This window comes from Emys orbicularis, chromosome 1 (assembly GCF_028017835.1).
Source record: "Emys orbicularis isolate rEmyOrb1 chromosome 1, rEmyOrb1.hap1, whole genome shotgun sequence".
Lineage (NCBI taxonomy): Eukaryota > Metazoa > Chordata > Testudines > Emydidae > Emys > Emys orbicularis.
This window is the reverse complement of record NC_088683.1, coordinates 322000040-322028019: the sequence shown is the minus strand read 5'-3', so window position 1 is coordinate 322028019 and position 27980 is coordinate 322000040. Positions and strand designations below refer to the sequence as shown.

The following is a 27980-nucleotide window of genomic DNA, read 5'->3' as shown; positions in this document are numbered from 1 at the left end:
AATCTTAGTTCAGATTTTAAATCCAAATTAATACAATTTTCATTTAACTGTTTGTATTCGCTTCTTATTTTTCAGAGTTCTTTGAAAAATCCTTAGTGGTCTTGACAATGTTACAAGTGACATAAATTAGCCAATGGCACAGCATGATGGATTCCCAGAAGACTGGAAATGGTTTGCAAGTGATTGGACAAGGGACTGGTATAGGGATATCTGCACTCCACATGGTGGGGTATTCGGGAAAAGTCAGTTGAAACTTATTTTTCATGTGTGCAAAGTTCATTTTTCTCTTTTTTTGAGAGATTTTTAAATTGGTCTTAATTTTACAAATTTACAAAAAAAAAATTTCCACGGAAATCTTATAGCAATGGCGAAAGATTGTTCTGTTTTAAATACTTATCTCATTGAATTTGTTTACTGGCATTATTTTCAAAAGCATTTGATCTGTGATTTGTCTGAGAGTTCAGAGTTTATATTCACTGGCAGTGAATAACTTTTTGTTCAGTGCAAATAAAATGAGCACCATTTCAATACATAAGCTTTTAACACAAAATGCCTTATGAAAACTCTTACTTAAAATGATAGCCAGGAGACAAATTAATTTAGAACTGTCCATCTCCTCTGTATATTTTATTTGCTATGATAAAATCCTAAACCGTCAAGTTTAACTTTTAAATACATAGCTACTGCATTATGAAAAAAAACAATTGTTTTTCAGTGCTGTCATTTATACCTTACTCTTTAGGAACAGCATATTATTGTATGCACTTTATTTTTTTAGAACTGTAATTCTGCTGAAGTAACGTCAGATGAGTGCTGCCCAGCCTGTAAAGAGAAGGGCCAGATACAAGCTTTACGGACTTACCGCATTAGTTTTCAAGAGTCTATTTTCCTTTGTGAAAATCCACAGGTATTATATCATTTTTCTATGTCGTTGGATTGTATATAGACCTTTATCTTTTAGCAACCCCATCCTCTAAATCTGAGCACTTGCCATCTTTCAAATGATGCCCACAGCCCAATACATCTCAAAATCAGGCCCCTATGAGTTCATATGCTAGACAGTTATCCACGTGTGATTAGACAGAGCTAGCGTGTCTTTATGTACTAACTGTCTAGGCACAGTTCTTGAAACTACAGGAATTACATGAAAAGAGCAAAGGGTACTTTGTGAGACAAGGCATCCTATTTAATACTAAAGATGTATGTATGAAACAAATTACAAAGCTGTTGTTTTGTGTTCCACATTTCCAGTATTCCAACAAACAGGAGGGAAGATGGGAGGCTTGTATCTGCTGGGGGTGGATAGCAAATAATTTGGAAACAACTGTAGATGTCCATTCTTCCAAGTATTTTTGTTTTAAGTTTAGCTGAATTCTCGTTTTTTAATAGTTGGGTATGGTTGGAGTTGTGGGGGCGGGGGTTGTTTTTGTTTCTTCACAAGCTACAGTGATCTTGTGAGAATTGTTACCCATAAGTTAATTGAATGTACACTCAAATATAATTTCACATTAAAGTTGTAAATTCTGGTTTTCTTTTTAAATACCCGTAAGATGGGACTGGAAGAACAAAGGGCTTGAGAGTAATTTTTCAGCTTCTGAAGGTCTGCAGGAATAGAGTTCTTCTCCTTACGAATTAGCTGGGATATAGGAGATGGGATCCTTTCCTGGGAATATTATGAGGTCTGTGGGGAAGAGGGTGAAATGAAGAGAACTAGGGATATAGAGAGTCTTATATTGGTTATTGCCATTAATCAAGTTACCTTCTGTTAGTACGCAATCACTTTATAAGAGCGCTGTCAGACAAAATGCACTTCTAGTCCTTAATGCATATGTTGGATTTCTGATTTTTAATAATGTGTCAATATACAAATATTCTGTGTTCTAGTTGAACTGCACTGTTTGTATTAACTGCCAAATTTTTCACCCAGAAATACTTTATAGACATCACTGTAATCTTCTTTCTTCCCTTCAGTGCATCTACCCTCTGGGCTATAAACCATTAAACAGCATAATAATTCCTGCTGATTCAGAAAATCATCAAACTCCGTGTACTCAGAGGAAAAGGAAGATTTTTGAAATCAGTCCTACAGCTTCCCTCATTGAATCATGTTCAAAACAAGCTAGGACTAACAACAATTTGATAGATGCTGAGCACACTTTAAATACTGATCTTCTCAAGTGTAATGGATATAATTTATGTGTGACCCAGCCATGCCTACCTGATTTATCACAGGATGATCAGCAGAAACATAATAGGACGACTGAGTCTCTGGAGCATAATGTGGACTTGGCAACTGCTATTACTGTTGGTGGTGCACAAGAAAGTCCTGACTCTAATTCCAAAACAGAACTTTTGCCAAATTCTGAACTTTGTTCAATAAAATCTGAAATCTTGCATGCAGAAAATAAACCTTCATTGTTCATGGGGCATTTGTGTCTTCAGTGGAGGAACATATATGCTCTATGTTGGTTAGACTGTATTCTGTCAGCACTGGTACACTTAAAAACTTTAAGGATTGCTGTGACTGAAGCTTGCACTGAAGAAGCTGTAATCCAGAGGCTGTTTACAAAATATAACCAAGCGACTGCACTCTTGAATGCCTGCCAAACAAATAAGCTAAAAGGTGAGTAACTTTGTCGCTATTTCTTTTTATTTCAAAATAGTTTGAATGTACAGGAATATTGATACAAGTATGCAGAGGAATTTAATAGTGTATGCAGAAGTTTTCATTCCTTTCTATTTCAAGATTGCCACGGGTGAGCTGCAATTGTTATAGAATTCAAGATAAAGATGTAATTTTCTTGGTCCTCAATAACTAGTGAAACTATGCAATGGCATCTCTGCACATTATGTAAGGGTGAATATGCACCCTCTCTAAAAGCAGATATTTGAGGCCTGGTCTGCACCTCAAAGTTAGGTCATCTTGGCTACATTGCTCAGGGCTGTGAATAATTTCATGCTCTGTGTGATTTAGTTAGGTCCATCTCTCGCTCGCTCTCTCTCTCTCTCTCTGTGTCAAAAAGAACAGGAGTACTTGTGGCACCTTAGAGACTAACAAATTTATTAGAGCATAAGCTTTCGTGGGCTACAGCCCACTTCTTCGGCTGCATATAGAGTGAAACATATATTGAGGAGATATATATACACACATACAGAGAGCATGAACAGGTGGGAGTTGTCTTACCAACTCTGAGAGGCCAATTAAGTAAGAGAAAAAAAACTTTTGAAGTGATAATCAAGATAGCTCAGTACAGACAGTTTGATAAGAAGCAAGTGTGAAAATACTTACAAGGGGAGATAGATTAAATGTTTGTAATGGCTCAGCCATTCCCAGTCCTTATTCAGTCCTGAGTTGATCGTATCTAGTTTGCATATCAATTCCAGCTCAGCAGTCTCTCGTTGGAGTCTGTTTTTGAAGTTTTTCTGTTGTAAGATAGCCACCCGCAGGTCTGTCATTGAATGGCCAGACAGGTTAAAGTGTTCTCCCACTGGTTTTTGAGTATTATGATTCCTGATGTCAGATTTGTGTCCATTAATTCTTTTGTGTAGAGACTGTCCGGTTTGGCCAATGTACATGGCAGAGGGGCATTGCTGGCACATGATGGCATATATCACATTGGTAGATGTGCAGGTGAACAAGCCCCTGATGGTATGGCTGATGTGATTAGGCCCTGTGATGATGTCACTTGAATAGATATGTGGACAGAGTTGGCATCGGGCTTTGTTATAAGGATAGGTTCCTGGGTCAGTGTTTTTGTTCAGTGATGTGTGGTTGCTGGTGAGTATTTGCTTTAGGTTGGGGGGGTTGTCTGTAAGCGAGGACAGGTCTGTCTCCCAAGATCTGTGAGAGTAAAGGATCATCTTTCAGGATAGGTTGTAGATCTCTGATGATGCGCTGGAGAGGTTTTAGTTGGGGGCTGAAGGTGACAGCTAGTGGTGTTCTGTTATTTTCTTTGTTGGGCCTGTCTTGTAGGAGGTGACTTCTGGGTACTCGTCTAGCTCTGTCAATCTGTTTTTTCACTTCAGCAGGTGGGTATTGTAGTTTTAAGAATGCTTGATAGAGATCTTGTAGGTGCTTGTCTCTATCTGAGGGATTGGAGCAAATGCGGTTATATCTTAGAGCAGTGGCTGTAGACAATGGATCGTGTGGTGTGTCCTGGATGGAAGCTGGAGGCATGTAGGTAAGTGTAGCGGTCAGTAGGTTTCCGGTATAGGGTGGTATTTATGTGACCATCGCTTAATAGCACAGTAGTGTCCAGGAAATGGACCGCTTGTGTGGCTTGATCTAGGCTGAGGTTGATGGTGGGATGGAAATTATTGAAATCATGGTGGAATTCCTCAAGGGCTTCTTTTCCATGGGTCCAGATGATGAAGATGTCATCAATATAGCGCAAGTAGAGTAGGGGCGTTAGGGGACGAGAGCTAAGGAAGCGTTGTTCTAAGTCAGCCATAAAAATGTTGTCATACTGTGGGGCCATGCGGGTACCCATAGCAGTGCCGCTGACTTGAAGGTATATATTGTCCCCAAATGTGAAATAGTTGTGGGTGAGGACAAAGTCACAAAGTTCAGCCACCATGCAGCTATGTTGATGGAGGAGTTCTTCCATCAACCTCGCTGTGGCGCTGTATGAAATCTGGGGACACTTTAGGATATTATGAATACCAATATTGAAAAATTGTAATGAGTTATGCCAGATATGCCATGTAAGATCTGAAAAAAGTTATAATTTGCCATATATGATCTTGTTAATGTTTGTATCACCTTTTGTATTATGAATTATAGATATGTATGTATTTTAAATTTGTGCTATGTTTCTGGGTGACACCCCCAGACAGTTTGGCATCAGCATTGCCTAGCCTGCTTAATGGCCCATTAAGGACCATCAGCTATACAATTGACCCATTGAGAGAAGGCAAGGGATACACCTCATGACTTAGCAAGGCATGCATAGGCATTCCTATGGACAGAAAAGGCTTCCAAGCCATGTGCTGGGCAGCTTGTGTTTGAAACAAAGGAAGCACAAGCTGCATGGCAGAAGACTATCAAAGGCAGCTGCATCTTCTCCATTTTGTCTTCAATCCTACTTCTTATCTCTGGAGGAACTTTGCTGCAAACTGAAGCTCTGAACAAAGGACTGAATGACCAATCCAAGCTGAGGATGTATTCCAGAGTGACTTTCAAACTCACCAATACTGCTAGGAACCTGATATAAGGACTTTGAAGTCTTTGTATGTGACTGCTTTACCATTTAACATCTCTTGTCTTATTTCTTTTTTCTTTATAATAAACCTTTAGTTTTAGACACTAAAGGATTGGCTGGCAGTGTGGTATTTTGGGTAAGATCCAAACCTATACTGACCTGGTAATGTGGCTGACCCTTTGGGGTCAGAAGAACATTTTTGTATATGTGAGCAGTTTAAAATAACTTCTCACTATACTAGACCTAGGTGCTGATTGGGAGCCAGAGAACTGGAATGCAGTAAGAGGGCTATGTGATTTCTTTTCTTGATAACCAGTGTGGGGGATCAGAAGCACAGTTTGTGACTGGTTGGGGAGTTTAACTTCAGTGGTACCCACCAGTCTTAGGAGTATCCACTCTCCCTTTTGCAGCCTACCCTGACCGTGGCATTTCCAGTGAGGGGTGCCCCAGGCATCATCGGGTCATGTTGGCTTAGTCTGGCCAGGATCCACAGAACCAGATCATTTGTGTTTTGGATCAGAACCCCACACTATTCCAAAATTGGAATTTAAAACTCAGAGTGTTAAAGGTTAAAGTTAGTCACAATGAGTGATCCACAATCAAAACTGCAAGCTGTGAGAGCTAGCATCTTCAGCATGAGAGAGAAATGGTAGATAGAACTTCAGGTACAAGAGAAGCAAGCCTTGGCCCAGCTGAGGAGAGAGCCAGGCGAGCTGGGGGGAGAGAGAATCTCAAGGGAGGTGAATGGAGCTGCTGCAAGCTGAGACTGAAGTTGCTAGACTTAAACTCCAAATTGAAGTGATAAAAGAACAGCAGAAACTGTAACATTCTGAAAGTCCAGTTTCTAATGATGTTGGTATATTTAATAATGATGTGGTAACTGTTTAATCAGGGTAATGTCATAACGCAGTCCCAGGAAAAGTATGAAGGTAAATCCACTATCATCTGTAACTAACAGGGAGATTTGTGAAGAGGGGGTATATGACTCTAAGCGGTTGTATTTAACTAGGTATGCTATAACAAGGAAGAGAGTCTCTCTAGCCTTGGGGATTGTGGAAAATAGAAGTTTGTCCAGTCAGAAAAGCAGTTTATATGGTGAAGAAATTTCTGAATATCTGTCTAATATCTCAGAAGTGAGTCTGGGATTAGACAAAGCACAGAAAGAAGCTCAGGAAAACGTTTCTTTAGAGCAGATTAATGTTGATGGTCAGTTTGAAACCCTGATTGAGGAAGGTACGGGTAGATTTTTGGTGGTTGATGGATTGCTGGCAACTGACGTTTGTAGAAGTAAGCCTGAACCAAGTAGAAGTGTTTTGCTTAAAGTAGCTTAGTATGATGAGCCACTGCTTGTGGAAAACAGCGGTTTATCTGTTAAGGGAGAAACTGTCTCCAATTGTCTGTCCATTGGGAGTGGCAACCAGCCTGTTAAGGAAGCGCCCCACTCTCCCAGTATTTGTCTGCAAACAGCCATGGGTGCTGGGATAAGGGAGAGAAAGGCAAAGAAAGTTTAGATGAGCATAGGCAGCCTTGTGAGCTGATGGCTTTGTCTAATCAGCAGTTTGGGAAGGCAAGGTTAGTGGAACATGAGTATCCCTATACGTTACCTGTTACCAGTGTGGAGAATAGTGACATTGCAAATAGCAGTGTACCTAATGAAGAAGAATGTACCTCCAGTCCTTCGTTTGTGGAGCAGACAGAAGGTGCCTCTCAGCCTATGATGGCTGAGGATATTTCAGTTGTCCCAGAGGTGGTTCTAGATTTAACTGAAACCCAAAAAGGAAGTGTTCCTAAGCTTGTGTGGGATAACCTGCATATTGTTGGTGAGGAAAGCTGCAGAGGGAAAGAGTCTCTCCAACCTTGGAGTTTAGCAACTTGTCTGAAAGGGAGTTGTGAAAATCCTCTAATGTGCCAGAGTTGATTCTGGGTGTAAGCAAAACTCAGAAGGAGTTTGTTGTGGCTCCACAGAGCAATGCTTTTGTAGAGCAGATAAAAGATGGATTGTTGCTGAGGGCTTGTCTACACTGGCAATTAACAGCACTGCAACTTTCTGGCTCAGGGGTGTGAAACCCCACCCCACCCCCCACCCCGCCTGAGTGCAGTGTAAACGGTGCCCCAGTGCTGGGACCCTTGTTTAGATGGGGGGGGGGGGAGTTTGTTTTTGTTTTTTAAGAGCGCAGGAAGCGCTGTGCCGTGATCACACAGCCACGGCAGCGCTTTAGCGTTGTCAGTGTAGACTAGCCCTTAGAAAGATTACTGAAGAGAGAAATCTTTGCAAGCAGTTTTCTGTAACTGATGGGTGTGGAAGTGATTTGATTGAGTAACTCAAGGTGAATCACTGTATAGAGAAAGCAACAGTTTCTTTGGGAGACTTGTTTCAGTTCCTAACTGCCAGTCTTTCTGAGGGGTATAAATCCACTGACCTTACTTTAGAAAGATCCAGTGTGGATAGCCTAGAGAAGGTTTCAGATGGGGAAAAAATTGTTAGAAAAATGGCTGGGCTTGGCCAGTGTGTTCTCCATGCTGATTCTTTGAGTTAGTCTGTAACTCAGGGTCTGAGGAGATTGGTTACTGGTTTTTCAGAGCAGAACAGCTTTATGGCTGAACCCAAAAGGATGCAGGGGACCGCAGGCAAACTCTCACCCTTAGACACTTGGGATTTGTTTATCTCTTTAAAACAGAGTCCAGTCTCTAAGCTGGTGGTGGATCCACAAGCAAGCATGCAGGAGAGTGTCTGTGTAGATGTTCCTAGCACAGAGAGGCTGCAGTTGGTGAACACACCTGCTTACAGGAATCCTTTGCTGGCTAGGGAGGTTCCGTTTTCAACCCCCTAGGAGAAAGGCAGGACCCAGTCATGCTGAGGGGAAGAATGAGTGTCCAGCCTTGAAATTGGTAGCAGGTGAGAATTTGAAAGTTAGTGTCTGGGTTGATACAATCTACCTGGATGACAAGGGAGGGGTAAGATTTGCCCGATAGCTGTTAACACAGAGAACACACCTGGCCAACCAAGGGATTCACTGAAAAAAGAGGCATGGTATGACCAGGATACTTGTAAACATTCACTTACAGCAAATTTGGTGTTAATGTTGAACCTTCTGATGTATTTGATTTTGATGTCAACCCTGGTAATAAAGGAACAGTGTTCATGTGAAAAGCCTGTAAACATATTGGAAATGAAACTTGAAAACACACTGTATGCTAAAAAGCCTTATAAAATAGTAAAATGGTATGACTGATCCATGTAAGCATTCTTGAAACTTGGCACAACAGATAAACCTTAACAAATCTCCCCCTTCCTCCCTGTGCCTCCCGCCCGCCACGATCAGCTATTTCGCAGCATGTAGGCAGCTCTGGGGGTGGGGGGGGGGGGGGAGAAATGAGGACGCGGCGCACTCGGGGGAGGGGGCGGAATGGGGTGGGAAGTGGTGGGGTGGGGCCTGGTCCCTGGGGCAGAGCCAGGGGTTGAGCACCTCCCAGTGCATTGGAAAGTCGGCACCTGTGGTCACTGGAGTAAGTGTCTACAGTGGCATAGCTGCTGCTGTAGTACTTGTAGTGTAGACATATCCTCGGGGCAGGTCTACACTACAGGGCTAAATTGACCTAAGTTATGCAGCTCCAGCTACGTGAATAACATAGCTGGAGTCGACGTACCTTAGGTCGACTATTGCGGTGTCTACACCACGCTGGGCCGATGGGAGAGCGATTGGCGGTTGATTTTAGCGGGTCTTCACTAGACCTGCTAAATTGACCCCCAGTGGATTGATCGCCACGCCTTGATCTCCTGATAAGTGGAGACAAGCCCTTAGTGTTAGTGTTAGGATTACTTCATCATAGTAAGAGCAGAAAGTGAACTGTGCATCGTTGATATAAATCTGAGTCTTGTTTTTTCCTGGTTAGCATATTGAGATCAGGTACTAGCTCTTCACCTCCAAAAAGTTGGATTCTAACATGGCTTATATTGCAGTATAAATGAACAGTTGGCCCGTCATGCAATACTAGTAGTATGGCCTTAAGCATTTTGTGAGTTCTTGATTCAGCTTAAGAAGTTGTAAATTAGCAGGGACTTTCTTTCCTATCCCTGGTGAGCAACTAATGAAAAAGTCATCAGCTAGTGGGAAACAATCAAGGGCAGTCTGCACCAAAGAAAAAGATGTTCCTGCAGGGAACTAATGCAGAGCTGGAACTGGCCAAAATCTGCTTTTTGGTAGGTGGTCCTGAGAAAGATTGTAATTTCTGATTATTTCTAATCAGGCCAGAAATAACTTAGAGCCTGTCAACCCTTTCATGGACCCTGTAGTTAAAATGGACAACAGTTATTGACACACAGTCTTTGTCAAAAAGACAACCCAGGAAAAACTTAGTACTGTAGTTTTGAGAGAAATTGCTTGAAAGAATGAAACAACATTAATGATGATTTTGTATTAACACCTGTTTATCTGAGATGAAAAATCAGCACTGAAATCACCAGGATTACATTGATTGCTTATTGGTTTCTGGGTGGACATCTTAAGTGTTGGTTGGTGTTAACCTATAAAGTCTGATAACATGAGAGGCCTGCCTACTTGAGATACTCTCTACATATGTGATACTACTTCATTTGCAGGGAAGTATTAGAGTAGGAGCCCCCTTGGTTTAAAAGAAGGAATGTCCAGCCAACATCTTCTCCTCCTCTTCCCCCTAGGAGGGGTCCCCTTGGCTCTGAATTTACTGTCTCCCCTGCTCCCATGTCTGTAATAACTTGAACCTGTTGGTTTCTGGGAAACACTGCAAAACCCATCAATTTACTTTGGCTTTGGCGAAGAAGGGAAGCTATATCTATTACTTTTTATTGATTGTTTTTAAAGATCTGTCAGAAGTGCCTGGAGCATGAGGCGGGGGGGGGGGGGGAGGGGGAGGATTTTAGCTATATTTCAGTTTAGCTATATATTTATGTATATAAAGATTTTAATGAAGAAATAGTTTCTAAGACGGTTTGAAGTCCTCACTTTAATTATGGAGGCTCTGGTCTTGACTCCAAAGTACAGATTGAGTTCTGTTTTGCACTTAAAGCAGCATTTGTTCTATATAACAAATATAGCATGCCCTTCTCAAATTTGAAGCAGTTGGAGTACAGAATTAATTTTATGAGAACCTACAAAAAAATCTGTTTTTGAGTTTCCAAAAAAAAAAATTTGAAAACCATGTTCTTCAAGAAATCTACCACTTAATCTGAGGCCACGAGCATTAAAATGTCTTCATTGTTTTATAGTAAACTGAGCATCTCCTGCTGACGTAGCGCTGTCCACACGGCGCTTCTGCTGGTGTAACTTACGTTGCTCAGAGGGGTGTGTGTTTGTTTTTTTCACACCCCAAGTGATGTAAATTATACCGACAAAAGTGCTAGTGTAGACATAGTCTTAATCTTGACATTGTTTTTTGCTTGATTGTTTATTTAGATTACACATGAATTTATATATTTACACGTTATAGACCAGATTCATTTAAAATATTCCATTGAGTAGATCATAGTAGAAATTTGGTTCCTTTAAGTCGTTAGTTTTACATATTCTGATGTAAATTTTGCAAATCACCTAAGTGAAAGAACTTTAACTGTTAAATGTCATTCAAATGTTGTGGGTAAACAAATGTTAATAGAAAATGCCTTGGTTTGCAGAGAATTGATTTGCGTATTTGGTATATAATATGAATTAGATTTTTTTTTTATTTTTTGCTGATTTTTTTTTCTTTTAGATGTTCTTCCAAAAGCTGAGTCACATCTAAATGAAATCAGAAATACGATATTTGCTCAACTTCAACCCCAGCTTAAGTGTGAATTGGGTAAGTAATTACTAAGCGATTTAGTCTTTATTTTCCAGTTCTATAAATGCAAAGATTGCTGTTGTCAATACTTAAAATGCATTCTTTAAGAAAGTCAATACAACCAACTTGTTGATGTAGTTAATTGTTGGTATCTTTCTCACACCATCACTTAGTGAGCAGCTGTTTGATAGCTTGTCTCTGTTCCCTTCTTTCCTATAGTGCCTATACCTACAGGCCCACAGGAATCGTTCTGCAAAGTGCATGCAGAGATGAAAAACACTTGTGGTTGTGCAAAGGGCAGCAGAAATTTAATTTGCAAAAGGCAAAAGCCTGTTTCTTATATGACTAGAACACTTATGCATCTTTGGGGAGTGGGGGAGATCTTTGTGTAGACACTTCTTAAGTTCCTACAAATGTTATTTTTAGGCAGTGGGGAAAAAGTGAGAATAGTATATAACATTCATACTTGTATATATGTAGGAGAAGATTATAACTTCAAGATCTTAAGAGTGCTTTTTCATTGGGAGCGGGCGGTTGTCATTCTGCAATGTACTCTGCTTAAGTGGGATGGCCTCCAGGGACTTTCTGTAGGGTTAATTATACTTAATGACAATGACTGCCACTGATTGGGAATGGTAATTCTATTAGTGCTTGAGACAAAGTGCAGCAGACTATCAAAAAAGCACTGAAACTGACTATACATAGTACTGACAAATTCACGAAGTAACCACGCTGAGAAGCAGCGAAATCTTTTCCTCTGATATTTTAGTTACAGTAATTTTAGAGCTTTTGACTGGAAAAAACACTGGAAAGAAATGGAGTGGGGAAGAAGTGTGATGAGGATGACAAATACAGGGACGTGATACAAGACGGGCACATAAATTTAAACAAGCAGATTAAAATATGAGAACAGATACTTGGATAACCTAGGGTCCCTGGGAGATCTGGTGGTAGCGCATGGAACTCTCTGTAAGACACGGAAACATAGTAAAAGTAATTTACTGCAAAAAATAGAGCTGCAGTAGTTTTATGAAAGCTTATGTTTCATGAGATCCACAGCTACAGCAGAACAGCATGTGCATAGAGTCTGCTAGATCCTTTCCCCTGACTCTCCAGTTGTACAGAACTGTTGATGAATGCTCTTTAGGATGCTCTGCAGCAGAAAGGAGGCAGAGCAGCAAAGTTCTCCCCATTCTAGGCTTTGTGTGGCTTGACAGCCTCCTATTCTCCGGAAAGTGCTTGCAGCAACTTGGCTTAAATTAGCAAATGGTCAACAATTGTATATGTTCATTATTTTTTTCATAATATTGGAAATAAAATTCAGAGTTAAGGCTGCATGTCGCATGTGAAGAGCATAATTCAGACTTGTGCAGATTCTCATTTTTCTCCATTCAGCTGATCTCCATTTTCTTCAGAGTTTAAAGTTTAAGGGGGTGTATTATTCTTTTGGTAACCATAGCTGTACCCATGAAGTTATTCCAGTCATATCTCATTTACTGTGGGGATGAGATTATAGCCTTGCAAGTTGACATAGCATTCTGAGGTATAATCCTGTCTTCCCTCTTCTTTTTGTGTAGTTGCAAACATTCTCTTTATTTTTTATTTTTCTTTGAAGGGAAGAAGGAAAGTCCAGTATTTGCGTTCCCTCTGCTTTTACGAAAGGATCCCCAAGTCGAGACACTTTTCCTGCATTCTTTTTCATGGATGTTTGAATGTCTACATTGTGGCTACAGCCACCAAGACAGGTTAGGTTTTTACATTTATTTACATGTATTATTGTACTTTCAGTCTTCACTTAATATTTTTCTTCAAACCACCGTTGTGCACGAAGTGTGTACATTTGGTAGGCGAGGAAGAGTTGTGATGGTGGAGTTATCTGGTCACCATTTTAAAAAGCCAGCATTTGTCAACAGTTTCCAGGTGGTGTATGCTATAATGGCTAATGACACAATAGTATCCTATGTGTAAAAAAGAGAAATAACTGGTGATTCTGTTGTCAAAGGCTGACTTTTTGGTGTTGACCACTGTAAGTCACACACATTGCTGCTGCTCTAATGAATAGCATGCCAGACATGACCAATAAATAGGTATGTCTTTCAGGGTTAAATAGAATAAATTCATCTAAATTGCATAAAGTCAGAAATGTAAATCTGATCCTTATTCACATAATTGGAAAATGTGAAAGTGTGCTCTACTCCTTGGTGTTTTAAAATGTTAGAAGGCAGGTGTGGTGAGGTTCCTCCAGGTCATCTAAATGGCAGTTGTATTCAGTGTTACACGACAGAGTGTCCTGAATGGCACTGTAAAAACACGTTCAGGAATTTCTTTAAAGCCATGTTTCATTTGAGTATAAAAAATTGACATTCAAAGTGGCGAACAGATGAATGGCAGAAAATACATTGTTCCATTTTATTATAGTCTGTATAAAAGATGACTGATTTGATATGGATTAGCAGATAGAGGCAAATTCAGTTTATATTAAGCCACTGCAGTGCCAGGGATGTCAATGGGATTGTGCCAGGTGTAAGTGGACACTGCATGTAGCCTGTTAATTTGTGACCTCTTTCTGGTAAATGCTAGTACTGTACTTTTTTTTTTTTTTTTTTTTTATTATCTCAGGTAGACAACTGATCGAATTTTATTTTTCTTCCTTCCAGGTGTAGGAAGACACTAACAACATTTACAAATATAATCCCTGACTGGCACCCGCTTAATGCTATTCACATTGCTCCATGTAATAATTGTAATGATAAATCTCAAAGAAGAAAAATGATTTTGGAAAAGTAAGTTTGAACCACTTGAGATCTTGAATCTAAAATAGAGCATTAGTGTTTAAATCTACACATGATAAACTTAATGTCAACGTTCTGTCACCTTTTTGACGTGTTCAGCAAGTTTCCACTAAATGTTTAAGTACCCAGCTTTGAGATCATTCTGAAAATTCTCAGGGATGTTGTTGTTAGAAATCTTTAATATATGTGGAGTATTTTTGTTCAGCTTAACACATTAAGCAGACATTTCATTTGAGCCAAGTTGTAAAGCCCAACACTGAATATCAGTCTTTCCAGAGCATCTGGTATTGAGGGGTGATAAAACTACCACCTTATAATGTTCAATGTTTTAGTCTGAATTGTGGCTGTCAGCCTTCCAGGTTTGGCAGAATTGTCTTATTATTCTGTCTTTGTCCCAAAACAACATTTTCGTTATAGGTTTTCTCCCCATAGCAAATTAAGCTATAAGATGACATCTCTATTTCACTAAAAGCTTATTTCAAAGTGGAATTATGTATTAAAATTGGAGTGCCCTGTTCCTGTGAGCTCCCAGCCATTGTGTATAATTTGTAAAGCAATCTTAGATTAATAAACAGCAGTAGAACAGTAATGCACTGAGATAACTACCATTCTCAAAATGCATTGCTTGTGATTTCATTAATACCTTGAGCCACTGTTTTATTCCAATAAGATGCTTTATATCTTTATCATAGAGTACCTTCAATATTTATGATACATTTCGTAGAAGGTTTACCACATAATGAGCTGAAGAACTATTCGTTTCAATTTGAAGGAGATTTCTACCAAATAACAGCCGTTATTCAGTATCAACAAGATCCAAAACACTTCAAAACCTGGGTTTTGAATCCTGATGGTAACTATTACAACTTTATTATCATCCTAGATAAAGCTGCCTCTGTTACTAATTTTGGGGTTATAATGATCACTGTACTATCTAAAGGTTTTCTTTTGTGTATAATCTAAATTAGGTATTAAATGTTTGCAAATACGTTTACACTTTGGTCTTTTTTAAAAAAAACCTCTGATTTGACTAACTCAGTAATTTGCTGCCATGCTTACTGATAACTTCATTGGAAAAAGGCAATTGGACATGATCGATTTTTCTCATCAAACTTTGGTAAAATTACAAGAAACATAATCTGGGCACACTGTTAGTTCTTTTGGGCATTCAGATTACATGGGTATTGTAGTAGGGTCGGCTGCCTCCTGAACACCCCCTTCTGACAAGAGTTTGCTGTGCAGGTGCCCTGCCTTAATGTCTCTCATTGGTTCCTCAAACTCAAAACACAACCCAAACACTTCCCTTCTGGAGGTTAAATTTATTCAGTCCTCTGGGTACACACTGGTCCTCCAGGCCCACCCCAGTTGAGTGTCTGTCTCTTTCCCCCCGTCTTAGGTAGGGAGTCCCCAGCTCTCCTTCCCAGAGGTGGGTCCTCAGTCAGCAGTTATTCCCAGGCTTTTCCTGGCTCTGACTTCTCAACTTCCCCGGTGTCAGGGTCTTCAATGCCAAAGCCTTTCGCTTGCTATAGTCTGATGCAGCTTCCTGAGCTTCCCCCTTCTGCTTTTTATAGGGCAGTCACATGATCTCTCCCAGGTGTGGCTCCTTCCGTAATCAAGGTTGGCTGCCCTAGGCCTCCAGCCCTTAAGGGGCAAGCTACCCTGTAACAGATACCAGATGTCTCTTCATGGGAAAAGCAAGTTCCCATGGGACTCGCAGTGCTGTCAATGCTCAGTTTCTTCCTCCTCCTGAATTTTGCAATTCTTTTAAGAGTAACTAGTAAGTTGCTGTTTTGATTTGTTGAACTATAGAGTACAACCGAGAAGGAACTCCCAAAATTCAAAGAGAAAAAATAGTTGAGATTATTTTGGTCTTCATGGAAACCTGCTTCCACGGAGGGAGGAGAGAGAAGCGATCACCATTTTAATCAAAACATCCTGGTCAGCTGAAAAGTTGTCTACTTAAATTGAACTGCCAGAGTTGCATGAAGAAAAGAGAGGATGAGAAACCTCCCGCTAACCGTCAATAAATGTAGGATATGTCTACACAACAAAAGCTGTCCACAGGCTAGCCTACCTAAGCTAGCTTGAATCCAGCTAGTGTGGGTAACCGTAACGATGAAGGCAGCTCAGCGTGCACTTCAGTGCAGGTTGTACAAGTCTGGCATAGCCCCTGGGTACGTACTCTGCTCACTAGCCCACTCTGAAGCTCATGTTGTGCGGTCTCCAGTGCTGCTGTTATCCACGCTGGCTGGATTCAAACCAGCTAGCCAGTGCACAGCTTTTGCTGTGTACACTATGCAACACATCACACCTAGGGTGTATCTTTTTAGAATCCTTACTAAAAACAACATTGTAATAGTTTTGTAACTGTTGGGATGGTTGGGAGGGAATTATCTATATGATCAGTTTCTCCCTTAAGCCCCTTCCCCACAGCTTTATGAAAAATAATTCCCCAAATTAACTCTTAATGAGAGAGGTCTGTATGTCAGGTCTGTCCAGATATTCTCAAACAGGATGTCAGTATCACTATCTAGGCCAAGAGCATCAGTGTGGCTAAGGAAAATGAGTTACTTTCCATCTTGGTCATGTTACTAGGACCTAATAGTGAATTCTGTTGCTGCAAGTGGCCTAGTTACAGAGTGAAAGACCGCTATCTTTTCTTTGGGGAAAGTGACGGAACAAAGAAATCAACTTTGTTCACCAGGGTGTATGTAGCATTGTCACATAAGTCACATAAAATGGGTGTTTTGAGACCCAAAAAGAATGATCTGAGTTTCAATGGCCATTGTGCATCTTTGAGCCTCTAAACTTCATTCTTTATTTTTCAGAAACTTGGCTTGAATGCGATGACATCAAAGGTCCATATTGTGAAAGACGTGAGAGATTTGAAGTTCCTGTTTCAGAGATTCACATTGTCATCTGGGAAAGGAAAGCATCCCAAATGCCAGATAAAACTTGCTCACAGGTCCAAAGTGTAAAATCTGAAAATCTTCCTCTTAATGATGTACAGTCAAGTTCTTCTCTAGTGTTACATTGTGATAGTGATAATGCCGTAGACAAAATAACTACAGTATGTTACGAAAAGGAGATTGTGGGCATTCCTGCTAATGAACAACAAAAAGTGACCAGAGAGAATGAAAATAGCTTGCTTTCTGGCTTAGAAAATTTGGCAGATGATGATATTATAACTCTGACACTGGTAGAAATTCAAGTTGATTCTGAAGGTAAACCACTGGACAATGGACAGATAGTGGGAAATAACCTAAGTGCTGACACAGGCTTGCTGAAAGAGCAGGGGTCAGCTTGTTCAGATCAAACTCCATATACAGAAGATGTTTGTAGTCAGACTACCTCCAGCAACATGTGCACACAGTCTGAAAATGCCTGTATTTCCTTACATCTCGGACCGTTGAACCTAGCGCATACTACATCTGCTGTTCCCACAAACCACTGTAATGACTCGTCCACGCCATCACACGCTCAAGAGGCAGAGGCCAAAGCTAGCCCAGTCAACACTGAGAATATCCTGTTAAATCCAGAACTCTTGCAGAATAAGAAATTACCATTAATGGAGAATGTTATGCAGAAATCCTCTAATACCAGAAACACAAGCAAAACTAGAGCAGACTCTCAGGCTGCAACTTTGTCTGCTACAAATAATTCCTCCCAGTCTTTGCATAAAGATCAAAAGAGAGGATTTGTAGGAAGTTGGGTAAAGGGGTTATTAAGCAAGCATAATACCTTCATGCCTTCAAGTGCCTCCACCCATCATAAGAAAAGTTACAAAAATCCTTCTTTACTAAGAGCTACTGACTTGCATCTCCCTACTAAGGGGGCAGCTAATTTTGGTGGCTTTCAAGCCAAAGGTACAAGCAAAACTACAACTACTGAGGGGGCACCTAAATCAGCTGTTTGTCAAGGTGGAAATCTTCCTCCTTTGTTAACAAACATCACTGGTCCTTCTGTACATGCTCATCTACCTGCAGTAAACCCTGTAGTTGATGGTCCAACTTTGAATAAGTCTGGAAGCTCATTGGGCACCTGGAGTAAAGTAATTCAGCCCAACACCCCCATCTTTAATTCCAAACCTAGCCATGGGGAAAATGGAAATCACAAATCTGATGTGAAAGATAAAGAATCAAATGCCCAAACTCACAAACTTCGTTTAAAACTGCTTAAAAAACTGAAGGCTAAAAAGAACAAGTTGGCTTCACTTGATAGGCTGGCAAAAACTCAGATGTGTAATGGAAGCTCTCCAAATAGAGATGTAGAAGATCTCTTACAATTTGGATCTCATCATGAAAGTGAATCAGTACAGAACTTATTGAAGGAACTGCAGTATCAGATTGATGTTGCAGATAGTGAATCTGTATATAGTACAAACTCCAATATGTCACTATGCAGTAGCCAGAGTAATGCAGAGTTTTTAGCAGACTTATTGTCTCCTACTTCGATTGTTGCTTCGTTGGAGCTTCCAAAAGATGAAGATGAGTGTAGATATTTGGAAATGGTGGATAGCAATACTGCAGCACCAGTGCATAGTGAGAGAACCAACCTCACATGCGTCACTGTGGCAAGCGAAGACCATAATTATTACAGTCCTGTAAAAGAAAGCAAGTATGAAGGTCATACAGACTCACTAATGAACAAATCCTGCTTGAAAAGACTTTCCTTTGAAAGTCCCACAAAGGAAGATATTCTTGAAGACCTGTTCTCCTCTGCAGTGTTGAACTCAATAGCAGGTGACATAGATTTACCTCATTTTGATGAAACTCTCTTTGAAACTTGTTGAATTGTTGTAATATTTGTTTTTAACATTTGAGAATTTTGTATATCAGCTTTCATAGAAAGTACTATTAAATTATATTTTCAAACTAGTTTATTTGCACACTGGCTGTACTTGAACATTGAAAATCTGAAGTATTTGTCTTACATTTCATTGTGGCTGTTGAATAAGATTTTTAGTCTTGTTTAACTTTCTCAATCAGTTATTTAATTGGAAGAGTTGATCTTTCACAGAATCTTTTAATGAACGTTAATCTTATTTCCCCCCCCCCCCCCCCTGCTTCAATGTGCATTTTTGTGTTAATTTAGAAAGGTGAAATAAAATACCTTCAGTTTTCTGGACCACAGGAGTAATACCTATAAATTACTGGATTATTTGTCAAACTATCCAGATTCCTGATGTCTGTTTTAAATAGTAGGCAAAATAATGTAACATTTCAAGGGTGTTCTGCAGAGTTCCTTTACCATTTTCACAGCTGCTGTTTTACAAGATCTACCTATGTAAATGCTACTCAAATTTAACTTGAAAGGGGGATTTGAAAGCAGAGACTTCCCCTTATAAGGTGATAGTGCATCCTAGGGCTTACCTTCTGGGTAAACAAGAGCATAATAGTGCACACCTTATTTAGGGCAGTTAAGGTAGATAGGGTTTGGCCATGAATTTGCAGCACCAAATAAGATTTAACATATGGTATCTCATTTTAATGGTTGTATATAACACTTAAAATATCCTTGTGAGTTAATATTAAAAAAAGCTTCACTTCTGCAGATAATTATGCTTTCTAAGGAATTATCTTTTAAATGAGGAATCACTTCTCTCATCACTGACTTTTCCTGGCTGGATCTGTATGCTTCTGCCATACAGGAGAGAAAACAGGATGAGGGAGAGAGGAGGTTAGTTGGGAGAGAGAATGGAGGAAGGTGGAGAGAATCAGTAAGAAGGAAGAAAATAAGTTGCATCTTGATTTGTTTGATTCTTATTGCCACTAATGGGAGTCCTACAGTCTCTCACATTGAACTGAGGCTATTCCATTCCCTAATTTGGTCAGCTGTATGTTTTTCAGACATGAAAAATAAAAAATATTTAACAATTTTTTAGTAGTCCCCTAAATACTACATTCATTGTATTCCTGAACACAGATTCATAGCATTTAAGGGAAGAAGGGACCATTTTATATACAGGAGCTCAGACTAGAATGTCTCAGGCCCTTAAATTTTACCCAGTTACCCCTGTACTGAGCCCAATAACTTGTTTGACTAAAGAATAACCTGTTTGGCTAAAGCATGTTTTCTAGAAAGGTATCCAGTTTCCAGCGAGAGAGGGAATCTATCCCTACTTCCCATGGCATGTTGTTCCAATGATAATCACTCTCACTGTTATATTGTGTCTAATATGAATTTGTCTGACTTCAGCTTTCAGCCATTGGTTCTTGTTTTGCCTTTCTCCACTAGATTAAGGAGCCCGTTAGTACCTTTTATATCCCTACAATTCCACTGTAAAAAGGAAGAGGAATGAACACAGTACACTAAAATTACAAAAACCAATGTCTGGGCTGTACACTTTTTATAGAGGTGTAACTTCTTTTAAAAAAATAATCACATCCCTCACCAAAATAATTACATTGTGGACAGTTATACTGATATAAAGTTGCCTTATACTAATGTGACATACCAGGGTACAATCCAGACCAATGAGTAGCCGGGTCACCTCTGCCATGTAACTTGGGGTGCCCTTTACAATGCCTTGCTGCTACAGCCTCCAAACTGGACTGCTCACAAACAGCCTCCAGCATGTAAGTCACCCTCAGCTATGTCTGTGTGCTGCAGCCAGCCAGACACACCTTGCCTCTTACCAGCCTTAAAGACTCCCACAGCTTACACCAACATGCTCCTATCCCAAATTTCCCCCCATAAACCTACATCCTGCATTATCCAGCCCTCACCTGGACAGCACAAATAGATTGAGTCTGTTACTCGTTTCAGGGAATAATATGCACACAATTTGTTACTCCAAATGGAGTTACCCACACACTTCAACTTGAACATACTGGATTAGATACAGTTAATAAACTAGTTTTATTGTTTTGAGAGAGACTTTAAGTGAATACAAGCAATGCAGCATAAAAATTAGAAATGGTCACAAGAAAAATAAAGATGAAAATGCTTACTGGTGCCTAACTCAGCAATATTAGATTCAAAGTAAAGTTTTCTCACCACGTGCTTTCAGCAGTCTTCCTGACCAAACTCTTCAGGCCAGGACTCATTCCCCAGAGTCCAAGAGCTGCTTCCTTTGTCTCTTCAGGTGCAGAGAATGAGGTGGGCAGGGGTAGAGAGAGAGGGGTACTGTGGGGTGTTTGTCCCTCCTTTTTATAGTTCTAGTTTTATAGCCCCCTCTTGAAAACACATTTCCAGCTGAGATCCAGGAGACAGTCTATGTGGAAAGATATTCCATGCTGGGTTGTTGTTTTTTTCCCCTCACCTGTTTGAACTTCCTTTGTTTTATCTCCCTGCGTAATAACTCTGTTTACTGCTTACATGCAAATTAAGGCAAGCACACATTGCTTCCATTGTTTAGGACAAGACTGGATTTCTGCCTGGGCTGGGCTATGGGGCTTGGAATGTGTGTTAACATCATATGAGGGAATCTTAAATGCCACATATAATGTTGCCACACATACTTTACCAGGACAGTACTGACCAGCAAATTGAGTTTTCACATGTTAACATATAAGGTATACCTTGTACAAAGATTATTACAATAGTGTGTAAGGTGTGAACATGGGTGTGTTTTGTCACCAGTATAACATTTCCTTTCCCTTCCTTTTTAGAATAGGCTATACTGCTCTTGTGGTTTGGGAATTTGGAGCAAATGTGGTTCTCCCCCAGTATGCCACCAGTGAGAACCCATGAACCCACATTTTCTGTCTGTGATTTGTCAGGCCCAGATCCACAAAGGGACCTAGGCTGTGCTAGGGTGAGCATTGCATTGCTTAAAAGTTAGGCTCCTAGAAACTCACAGGAACAACACTGCAGTCCCCACAGCCTGAAGGGGGGGAGAGAGGTGCTTTAGAATGCAATGCACAAAAGCCAACAGGCTACGGGGGGAGCCACCTAACCTACCCATGGGAAATGGTGCTGAGAGGGGGTGTATTTTAAGCCCTGCCTCTGTCATGGGCTTTGGGAGGGAGTTTGGTGCAGGAGGGGGCTCTGAGCTGGGGCAGGGGATTGGGGTGCAGGATATAGGAGGGAGTTTGGCTGCAGGATTGGGTTCTGACCTGGGGCAGGGAGTTGGGGTGCGAGGTGCAGGCTCTGGTTGGGAGGCGCTTACCACAGGCGGCTCCTGGGCAGCAGTGCAGCAGGGCTCAGGCAGGCTGCCTGTAAGCTGTGGCCCCACGCTGCTCCCAGAAGCGGCCGACTACTGCTGGCACGTCTCTGTGCACCCCTTGGCAGGAGGGGGGGCAGCGGGTCTCCCTGTGCTGCCTGTACCTGCAAGCACCGCTGGTTTCCGGCCACTGGGAGCTGTGAGGATGGTGCTGTGGGTGAGGGCAGCGCGTGGACACGTGGCCTCCCCCTCCCGCCAGGGGTGCGCAGAGACATGCCAGCAGCAGCCAGCCGCTTTGGGAAAAGTGTGTCCATGGCAGTGCCCCGCTGCGCAGCAGGACTTTTAGCAGCCCAGAGCTCGTGAGGGGGCAGCCAAAAAGCCTGGTGGGCTGGACAGAAATGGTAGACAGCCTGGCTCTGGCCCGCGGGCTGTATTTTGCCCACCTCTGGCCTAAGCCCAGGCTACTTGTGATCCATAGATGGCAATCTCTTTCAAGGAGTCAGGTGGTTTAGGCACTCTTGTTTCTTGTGAGACTTAGGAAAGCACCTACCTCATTCCAGACAAAACCACTAATAACCGTTCTGACTTTATGCTTTTAGCCCAAGGGCTCAAGCACTCACCTGGGATGTGGGAGACCTCAGTTCAGTTCCACCCTCTGCTGGGGGAGGAGTTGAACAGGGGTTTCCCCACTCTCAGGAGAGTGCTCTAACCACTGGGATATTGTGATGTGGGGCTGTCTCAATCTCTTCCGGTGAAGTTGCTCAACTGGGTATTAATAATTAAATATGGGAGAAGGGGGACTGAATCTTGGGTCCTCCACTTCCCAGTTATGTACCCTAACCCACAGACTATAAAGTCACTCTCTCTCTGGCCCTATTCTCTTAGCCACTGTTCCCACAGGAAATCAGTTGTGCCAAAAGGGCACAGCGGATTACCTTCCAAGCAGATTATTACGTATGCAGTTCCATAAATTCTACAGTGCTTAATTTTTGCCAGGGCTGAGCCCCGGCACCTCTAGGCTTGGCAGTTCATAGCCCCAGCACCTCTGGGCTTGCTGTATGTTATGAATGTAAAAAAAATTGCTTGAGACCCAGCACCTATTTCATTACAAATTAAGCACTGCAAAAGTATACAGGGTGTTTTAAGGTCAATTAAGACTCAGTCCCTGCTCTGAAGAGCTTACAAGTTATGTTTAAACACGAGAGACAACACACTCAGAGACGGAAGGGAGGACATGTTTAACAAGATCATAAGGCTGCTTTAGTCTGCAGTGTGTGTAACAAGCTCATTCTATGATTTTTCATACAAATTTAACTTTTTTAAACTATCCAGTGTGGGGTATGGAGACTAGTCAATACATGTGCATATAGCAGGTTCCAAGGGGTGGTCATGAGGAAGAGAAGTGATAGGGAGGGAACATAAAAGAGCAGGCGTTTTACTCACTGGCTTTCACAGAATCATAGAATATCAGGGTTGGAAGGGACCTCAGGAGGTCATCTAGTCCAACCCCCTGCTCAAAGCAGGACCAATTCCCAACTAAATCATCCCAGCCAGGGCTTTGTCAAGCTGGGCCTTAAAAACCTCCAAGGAAGGAGACTCCACCACCTCCCTAGGTAACGCATTCCAGTACTTCACCACCCTCCTAGTGAAATAGTGTTTCCTAATATCCAACCTAGACCTCCCCCACTGCAACTTGAGACCATTACTCCTTGTTCTGTCATCTGCCACCACTGAGAACAGCCGAGCTCCATCCTCTTTGGAACCCCCCCTCAGGTAGTTGAAAGCAGCTATCAAATCCCCCCTCATTCTTCTCTTCTGGAGACTAAACAATCCCAGTTCCCGCAGCCTCTCCTCATAAGTCATGTGCTCCAGACCCCTAATCATTTTTGTTGCCCTCCGCTGGACTCTTTCAAATTTTCCACATCCTTCTGGTAGTGTGGGGCCCAAAACTGGACACAGTACTCCAGATGAGGCCTCACCAATACTATTGATGGAGGCAGGTGACCCTCAATTTACCCCCTTGGCTTGATGGCTTGAGATAGGCTGGATGTTATTCCAAGTGCACTGAGGCCTTTTAAGGGTTATATCCAGAAGGCTAGTGCAAGTGGGGCTGCTTTGAATAAATGCGCCTAGTGTAATTCCCTTCCTTCTCTAGTGAGAGGCTCAGGATGAGTTTACTAATCCCACTTCTCTTTAGGGAATGGCTTAATGGTTGTGAAAACTCAGAGGAACTAGGCCTTGCAGGGTGCCCCAGGGTAGGGTGAGAAGAGGGATAGTATCCTGCCCCCATCTTAGTAGTGTAAGAAGAATGGGAGAGGGGAACAAAACATAAATGTAAAAATATATAGGTACATACAACATGGTGCCATGTCTTGCAGTTTTATTGAGAGTTGGTGTTTTTCTTAAAGCACTGGTTTGTGGAAGCATGGGGTTTGGGGAGACTATCAGTTTTCATCTTTTAAGAAAGTGCCTTTCCAGTGCTCATGCTTTCAGAGAAAGCTGTAAAACAGGACCCAAATGTAACCTAAAGGCTCAAATGTCAGAAGAATAAAAGAACCCAACATTTAAAATATCTACTTAAGCCAATCTCATGATGTTGGGGGACCCACCTGACTCATAATTGTAGAATCTGTGTGGCTGTCAATACTGTATGTATCAATTCTTCCTACTACTCTACTTTTCTCCTCCCCTAGCCAGTACAGCAGCCCTTTGTGTGTGTTTTTGTATTAAATTCAACTTATTTTTTTTTATCTCCAAATTTTCAATTATTCAGTTCTCTGTTCAGGTAGCCAGTACTGTGGGTTTTGAGGGGAGGGAGGGAGAACAATTGGGGTTCTCAGTACCCAAAATAAGTGGAAGTAAACTGTGGATTTTGGCACCCTGGAAACAGCTAATGTTTTTGGTTGTCTGTCTCTTCCTCCTGCAGCGATGACTTTAAATTTAAGGAAAAGTTGTTTTCGTTTTTCATATCCCCCCCCCCAGCAGGAGTGGCGCCAGGGTTTTTGCCACCCTAGGCGGCAGCGCTCCTCCTCTGAGCATTCGGCGGCGGGGGTCCTTCCGCTCCGCGTCTTCGGGGCACTTCGGCAGCGGTTCCCGGAGCGAGTGAAGGACACGCCACCGAATTTCTGCCGAAGACCCAGAGCGGAAGGACCCCCCGCTTCCAAATTTCCACTAAGGACGGCAAAAAGCCGCCCCCCAAACCCTACCGCCCTAGGCAACCACCTAGGGTGTTACCAGATTTGCCCATTACTTTGGCGTATGCTCATTTATTCGGGTTACTCTTCTGGGGAAGGGGATTCTGTAATCCTATCAATGTACTGCTTGTGTCACTTGTGTTTTTCATATGGAGTGCTACTTCTCCTTTGTGCAAGTCCCCTCCCAATGGAGCTATACTGCAGGACCTAGTTTCCCTAGGGCTGGGTTTCTCCAGCCCCAAAACCGTATGAACACACCCACACATACATTAACAGAACAAGTCTGAACGGACCGGGTCAATCAGCACTGTCAAGCTGACCCCTTATATGTCTCTGGACTCATGGATGAAGCAGAACTTTCAAGCTGCCTCTCCTTATATGCCCCTGGGCTCCATGGACTGGGTCAAGCAGCACTCTCAAGCTGTTACCCTTATGCGTCCCAGATTCAGCATGTCCCTATCCCCACTCTCACATCACAATGATACTGGCAATAACCTACTTGATGAGCAAACCCCACAGTATTTTGGGCGCTGAAGGGATCTTTAGCTTAGGTAAAAGAAGCGTTGCTGTAGAGTGAATGGGGGAAGCTAAAACACAAACGAGTAAAGTTCAGCAAGAGAGAGAGGAGCAACCAAGTTAACCATAAAAGTTATTTATTGAATAATAGTGATATCTACACAAGGAGGACTAAACCAACATAACATACATGATTAAAGGTTAATACCTAAGGTAGAAAGGAAAACAGAGAGAGAGAAAAAGGGGGGATCTCACCCACTCCATGAGGCTTGAACTGGTCAGGGTTCCCAGATGATGGTGGTAGCGAAGGGTCCTGAATGCTGGAGACAGGCAGAGCCCCCAGCACGATCAGTCAGGAGAAGATGGAGTTCCAGTGGAACTGATGCATAGTTTGGATCTAAGCATCAGAACCCTGACTAGAGGGTGAGTAGGGATTTTGTAGAGAAAATACAATTGTTCAAGGAAGAACATTAGATTTGTTTATAGGTAAGCTGATGACTCAAGGGTTTTCTTTAGGCTAGACAATAGGAGCTGATCACTCTTGGCTATGGGTGGTGTTTTCTTCCAGGGAGCTCACAATGCAACTAGGCTGCTTCAGTATTTGGATATCAATTAAGGATTCGTTACTAGAATTGGTCTGATAACTGCTGAGCTGGGTGTGTGCAGGTGTAGGTTCATTAGCATCTGGAGCAGAGATTCCCAGGATGCAGTGCTTCCCTGCTTTTTCTGGTCCCAGAGTTCAGTGCGGTTCTCTGTTCTCCATGCTGTATGTAAATTGAGATGTCTCCCTGTCCCATCTTTCATGCATATGAGGCTACAGGAGTTGTCTTTGCTCTCCATTCTGTATGCTAGAGGGGTCTAGGTGTGTCTCCCAACGCCCTTCACTGCTCTCTGCAAGTTTTCCCCCCCTCTAATGGGTTTTGGTTTAAGCAGAGGCTGGGGGGAGGAGGGGTGTCTTTCATGAGTCAGGCTGGATACTGCACTCTGGTTCCCGAAGAACACAGAGGTTTCTGGTATCAAGGGTCGCCTAGTGGACGCGCCGGCCCTGCCCCCCAGTAAACTGTTATACAGAACGTAAGAACATAAGCAAGGCCGTACTGGGTCAGACCAAAGGTCCATCTAGCCCAGTATCCTGTCTACCGACAGTGGCCAATGCCAGGTGCCCCAGAGGGAGTGAACCTAACAGGCAATGATTAAGTGATCTCTCTCCTGCCATCCATTAGCAACAATCTTTCCCTTTGTCCTCAGTTCCAGTATCTTCCACTACACCCAGCCGGAATTAAGTTAATTGGCTGGGAATCTGCTGAAATAATTGCCATAAAATGGTCAATGCTGACATTAGGCTTCAGAGTAAAAACACAATTGCTGCTAGGGAGACAGTTTCTCTCTCTGAAGGCTATTATTCCAAAATGTCTGCTGAGTCAGGCGGACATCGCTACTTAAGTTTACACTAATTTCTCCTTGTGCGTGTTATCTTCCTAATGATAAGAGCAGAGATTTAATTTTTTAAGTGAAAGTTCATAGCCTGGAGGTAGGCAAATTCAAAATATACAAGAGCAATTATCTGGTCAGGTAATTCCATTATACTGGGCTCCTGGGGTGTAGCTGAACAGCATTTCCTCCACTGCAGAGATTAATCAACTGGAGAAAATTATGCCAAGCACCATCGTCTGACTGTAGAGCTGGTATTTGCTTTTGTCTTTTTAAAGAGGACACCCGTACTAGAGCCATTTCAATCGCAGCTCTTTTTAAAATGACTTTTAACAAAGTAATTAAAAAGAACAGTTTTTTGTCCTAGCTTAACAATGGTCGTATATGGGGAAAGTTACATGTTTTGGATTCCAGCAAAGCTAGTTGTGCAACTGATATATAACACACTTTGCTGCATTTCAACATTTTGCTTAAATGAAATCAGTGATTGTCCAAGTAACAACAAAGAAACCCGATGCTTATAAACGGTGAGTGGCCTATGCCACTGTTATGGGCTGATCCTCTACCAGACTGGGCCCTGGGCAATGGGAAAACTTGGTGCACGTCCGGTCAGTTTTGTGCTAAAGTCTCTTTGCTGTTTGATGCCATTTGGAAAAACCCTACAATTTCTACTAAATAACTCAACTTCATTCTTTTTAAAATCGGGTTAACACCGCCTGGTTTTTGTGTGACAGCTTGTGGAATGACAAATCCAGAACGAAGGATTGCACTCTATAGGCCACGTTAAGATTATTTCAGAGTAGTAGATAGAATTTAGTCCCTATTAAAGGCTTCAAGAAACACCCCCCCCCCCCGCCCCTAACAAAAATGTTAATTTATCATAGCAGCTGAAAGGGTAAGGAACCCAGGACTATAATTTAGAGAGAGCTTCCATGTTATTTAG

The 27980-nt window shown here is 41.8% G+C and overlaps 1 protein-coding gene across 1 annotated transcript; it reads left to right on the top strand.

Annotated features, from left to right (window-relative positions):
• Positions 1–78: 78 nt before the first annotated feature.
• Positions 79–18730, top strand: USPL1 (ubiquitin specific peptidase like 1). The gene is made up of 8 exons (XM_065408464.1): positions 79–242; positions 779–907; positions 1972–2623; positions 10929–11015; positions 12613–12742; positions 13655–13780; positions 14482–14642; positions 16618–18730. Exons 1-8 carry the CDS (start codon positions 144–146, stop codon positions 18579–18581), a joined length of 3348 nt encoding a protein of 1115 aa, XP_065264536.1. The 5' UTR covers positions 79–143; the 3' UTR covers positions 18582–18730.
• Positions 18731–27980: the final 9250 nt, after the last annotated feature.

Excerpts from the sequence above, each read along its gene's own strand:
- USPL1 (XM_065408464.1), top strand. The coding sequence starts at position 144 with ATGATGGATTCCCAGAAGACTGGAAATGGTTTGCAAGTGATTGGACAA. Across the intron at positions 11,016-12,612 it reads CCAGCTTAAGTGTGAATTGG|GGAAGAAGGAAAGTCCAGTA; the intron begins GTAAGTAATTAC and ends TTTTCTTTGAAG. Across the intron at positions 14,643-16,617 it reads CTGGGTTTTGAATCCTGATG|AAACTTGGCTTGAATGCGAT; the intron begins GTAACTATTACA and ends TTTATTTTTCAG.